The sequence below is a fragment of the Zea mays genome, chromosome 10 (assembly GCF_902167145.1).
Source record: "Zea mays cultivar B73 chromosome 10, Zm-B73-REFERENCE-NAM-5.0, whole genome shotgun sequence".
Lineage (NCBI taxonomy): Eukaryota > Viridiplantae > Streptophyta > Magnoliopsida > Poales > Poaceae > Zea > Zea mays.
In genome coordinates this window covers 61,045,016-61,049,459 of record NC_050105.1, presented here as the reverse complement: position 1 = coordinate 61,049,459, position 4,444 = coordinate 61,045,016, and the positions used below count along the sequence as shown (strand labels likewise).

The following is a 4,444-nucleotide window of genomic DNA, read 5'->3' as shown; positions in this document are numbered from 1 at the left end:
CCACCGCCACCATGCCTCCACCCGCAACGCCCATGTGGGTGCACGGCTCTGCCACAATCACCAAGACCACGCCCCAGCCGCGAGTTCCCTCCCCACATGGATCTGGATGCTCGTGACGCCAACAAGGCGGATGCCTCACCGCCACTATCATGGGATCTGCGTGGGCATTGTGGCCAACCCCTCTGGCAGCGTCGAGGTGGAGAGAGAGGGCTCAGAGGGGGGAGTGGGGCAGCGGCGGCTTCTCCGCTTTCCATACTAATATCTTCGTTCTCGAATATTTGTCGTCGTCTAGTTTATTTTTGAACTAAAACGTGAAAAATAAAAAAGAAGGGAGAGAGTACAATATTCCTTCAGATTATTCGTACCGGTTATAGAGAACTTTAACCGGCTTTGGTTTCGATTGAATAACCGGATTAACGATCAGAGGAGATAAATTGGAGCTGACAGAATTTATTTGCAAGAAACTCGATCTATCTCCCAAAATCAGTTTACCCGTAAATTCCTTTCCCATTTTCCGCACAGGAAAAATGTTCGTCGCTACAGAAAATTTGTAAAGATGAAACCAAACCGAAAGATATATAAATGGAATGGCCAGGATTGATGCGCCCATTCTTGAAACTGAAATTCTGAGATTACTGAACATGTGGCATTGGTTGCTCATCCCGTGAAGGGCCTGAAGCCCTGAAATATATAGCCCCTGCGTGCGCTGCAGTGTAGAATAGCATGATCATTGGCTCAGAACGAAGCTGGAACTAGCTAGAAGCCAGGGTCGTCCCACTGCAAGACGGCGGTGCCGACGTTCTGCTCTCTCTTGAGCTTGTCCTTGAGGAACCAGTCGCAGACGCGCCCGGCGTTGAGCTCCTCTATCGGGACGCCCTCCTGCTCCGAGATCACTCTCAGGAGGTTCAGAGACGATATCTGAAAAAAAAAACACACAGAGCAAATGGCAGCCATTCGATCACTCATGGCAGATATACGCCTGGTCTCGATCGGAGTCACAGTCACTGCAAGTCTGCACTTACGGTGAGGCGGCAGAGGAAGCGCTCGTGCGTGCTGAGTCCGGACATCTCCACCAGCCCGGCCTCCTCCAGGCTCAGGAACGTTCTCTTCTGCTGCTCCTGCTCGTCAGCGCCGCTTCCCTCCTCGGCCTCTTGCTGCTGCTTATTCTCTTCCTGGCATCTCCTCCTGACCACCAATCGCCGCGGCGGCGGCGCACCTCCTGCTGAAAATCGCATATGAAGTCAGGACAGTGTGCTTGCGAGATATATTATACGCAATCTGTCACCTGGCCTGTCTAAACCTGGGACTGGAAGGCGCCTGAGCGATGGCCTCGGCGGCAGGAACGCGGCGGCCCGTTGCGTGTGAGGCAGCTTGCAGGCGCTGATTATCTGCTGCATCGCTCGGGCACTTGCCACTGCGAGGCGACCGGCGTCAGCTGAGCACCTCAGTCCGTTTCTCCTACGGAAGGGGGTGATGCGGATAACGTTGCGGTTGACAAGAGGAGGAGGAGACGGGCTTGAGCTGGGTTGCCAAGTCTTTAGGTCCACCACCGACCCGTTGAGGCCCAACTAGTTGCTACAGCATACACAGCAAGAACAAAGAAATACATAACGACCTTGAAGCAAACTTTGCTAACATATGGGCTTCGCTGTTTGACTCTCTACTTGGAGGTAAGTGGCACGGATATTATCTATCCGTATTTGAATTCGATCCATCTAAGGCCTTGTTCGTTTGTGTCGGATTGCACCCGAAATCGTTCCACTCAATCAAAGTTTATATAAATTAGAAAAGCAATCCGGTTAGGATTCGTTCCGGCCCACCAATCCGACAGAAACGAACAAGGTCTAATAGAGCTGAGATTCGATCCATATCTAAGCCCGTGTGTTCAGTATCCGATCCGTATCCGATTTATATACATATCTGTCGGGGACCATAATTAGGGGTACCCTCAAGACGCCTAATTCTCAGCTGGTAACCCCCATCAGCATAAAGCTGCAGAGGCCTGATGTGTGCGATTAAGTCAAGGATCAGTCCATACGAGCGACTTGATCACGCCTCGCCCGAGCCTAGCCTCGGACAAGGGCAGCCGACCCCGAGAGATTTCCGTCTCGCCCGAGGCCCCCCTTTAACGGCGGACACATCTCCGGCTCGCCCGAGGCCTTGCCTTCGTTGAGAAGCAACCCTAACTAAATCGCCGCACCGACTGACCGAGTCGCAGGGGCATTTAACGCAAAGGTGGCCTGACACCTTTATCCTGACGCGCGCCCCCCGGCAGAGCCGAAGTGACCGCCGTCACTTCGCTGCTCCACTGACCGGTCTGACAGAAGGACAGCGCCGCCTGCGCCACTCCGACTGCAGTGCCACTTGACAGAGTGAGACTGAAGTGTGCTTGCGAGATATATTATACGCAATCTGTCACCTGGCCTGTCTAGGCGCCTGAGCGATGGCCTCGGCGGCAGGAACGCGGCGGCCCGTTGCGTGTGAGGCAGCTTGCAGGCGCTGATTATCTGCTGCATCGCGCGGGCACTTGCCACTGCGAGGCGACCGGCGTCAGCTGAGCACCTAAGTCCGTTTCTCCTACGGAAGGGGGTGATGCGGATAACGTTGCGGTTGACAAGAGGAGGAGACGGGCTTGAGCTGGGTTGCCAAGTCTTCGGGTCCACCACCGACCCGTTGAGGCCCAACTAGTTGCTACAGCATACACAGCAAGAACAAAGAAATACATGACGATCGTGAAGCAAACTTTGCTAATAACATATGGGCTTCCCTGTTTGGCTCTCTACTTGGATGTAAATGACACGGATATTATCTATCTGTATTTGAATTCGTTTCATCAAATAAAGCTGAGATTCGATCCATATCTAAGCCCGTGTGTTCAGTATTCGACCCGTATCCGATTTATATACATATCTGTATATTCAAAGTTGATATTTAAAATGTCGATATCTATTTGAATTTATCTAACACAACTCGATAATATCCTATCCAATCTAAATCCGAATATAATTTATGAAAATACATATGGAACGAGAAATATACGTCCATATCCGATCCGATCACTCTCTACCCTTCATTCCCAAACTGCGTGCACTCAAAATATTTTGTCCTCTCCTAATATCTTGAAGAATCCATGTAAGAGCACTTTGGTTTCTCTCAAATATTATTGATAACATTTAAGCAAGTCCGAACTCCAAATGCGAATCTTACAGTCCTCAGCACATGCCATTGCTTCAAGAGTTTCAGCATGAACCAGTGGGGCATACAGATGCACTTTTGCTGCAAGAAATAGCCCTTGATCATTACGGCAAACAACATATACAACACCTTTGGTTCCTTCCCTAGCAACTGATGCATCAACATCCATCTTGTGGCAACCCCGTTCACGAGGAATCCAAGTATGAATCCTCTTTCCTGTGTTCTGTTTACCACATTTCCTTCCCTGAGTCCCGTATGAGATTTGCAGTTCCTTGATTAGCTGGTTAATTGTCCCCATAGATGAAAATATCCTTCATGCACACTTTTCCTTCTTGCGTGCCAAATTGCCTGTAACACCCAAATCCCTACTACTCTATAAGAGTCTAATGTAGACCGTACACCGTGTTCTGCCTCACTACTACAAATCGTGTTATGAGATTGTTAATTTTTAGTTATTAAGACGCTTATGAAGTGTTCAAATTTGATGGAGTCGCAAAAGATGTTCTGTTTTTAAGATGGTTATAAACCGTCTTAAAAGTTATTAAATAAGACATTTTTTAATTTATAACCGTCTAAAAAGGAATTTGTTAAGTCATTTTGTCCAATAAACCGTCTTACATTAGGTTTTGTTTAAGACACTTCTTCTAAAGAACTGTCGAAAATACGAACATTATAAGTCACAAAGTATTTATCAAACTGACTAGAATATCCTATAATAATAGACACTCGCAACAGAAAAACCATCTTATTTAGTAAACTGATATTGGACGGTTTAAAAACCGTCTTATTTAGGAGACTGATATTAGACGTTTTAAGAAATGTCTTATTATGATTTGAGACGACTTACTTGGCAGTATATTCTTCAATTACCATATTATAATAACTTAAAAGAGAAAAATACATACACATATATTTAATAAAACTATAATTAATATAATATAGATAAATACCATTCAATATCTCATAAATAAGCATTGTCAAATAACTCATACATAAGTCTACTCTAAATTTAAACTTGCTCATCAACTTTTTGTGCTAACATTGAGCCTAACTAAGTATATATAAATTCATGTCTCCACGTTTGTGCGACCACCAAAATTTAAGTTCCATTCCATCTTTCATCGATGGCATCATCCATCGTTTCATCAATTCATCATCGTCGATGGCATCATTCACCAATATTTATGTGCATCTTCTGCTCTGAATCATGAGTCTTTGACCACCCGCAATAACATGTCAGCATGTTCAG

General features: G+C 46.5%; 1 protein-coding gene across 8 annotated transcripts; it reads right to left on the bottom strand.

Annotated features, from left to right (window-relative positions):
* Positions 1–430: 430 nt before the first annotated feature.
* LOC100275650 (uncharacterized) lies at positions 431–2,543 on the bottom strand. Of its 8 annotated transcripts, none has more exons than XM_008663478.2 (4): positions 2,437–2,543; positions 1,286–1,317; positions 1,023–1,222; positions 431–918 (listed from the first exon to the last, which is right to left on the bottom strand). In XM_008663478.2, exons 1-4 carry the CDS (start codon positions 2,514–2,516, stop codon positions 757–759), a joined length of 474 nt encoding a protein of 157 aa, XP_008661700.1. In that variant the 5' UTR covers positions 2,517–2,543; the 3' UTR covers positions 431–756. The 8 variants fall into 8 exon arrangements, with proteins under 8 accessions (XP_008661700.1, XP_008661705.1, XP_008661699.1 ...); XM_008663483.2 differs by having other exon boundaries at positions 1,023–1,219; positions 1,301–1,317; XM_008663477.2 differs by having other exon boundaries at positions 1,286–1,329; positions 2,449–2,543.
* Positions 2,544–4,444: the final 1,901 nt, after the last annotated feature.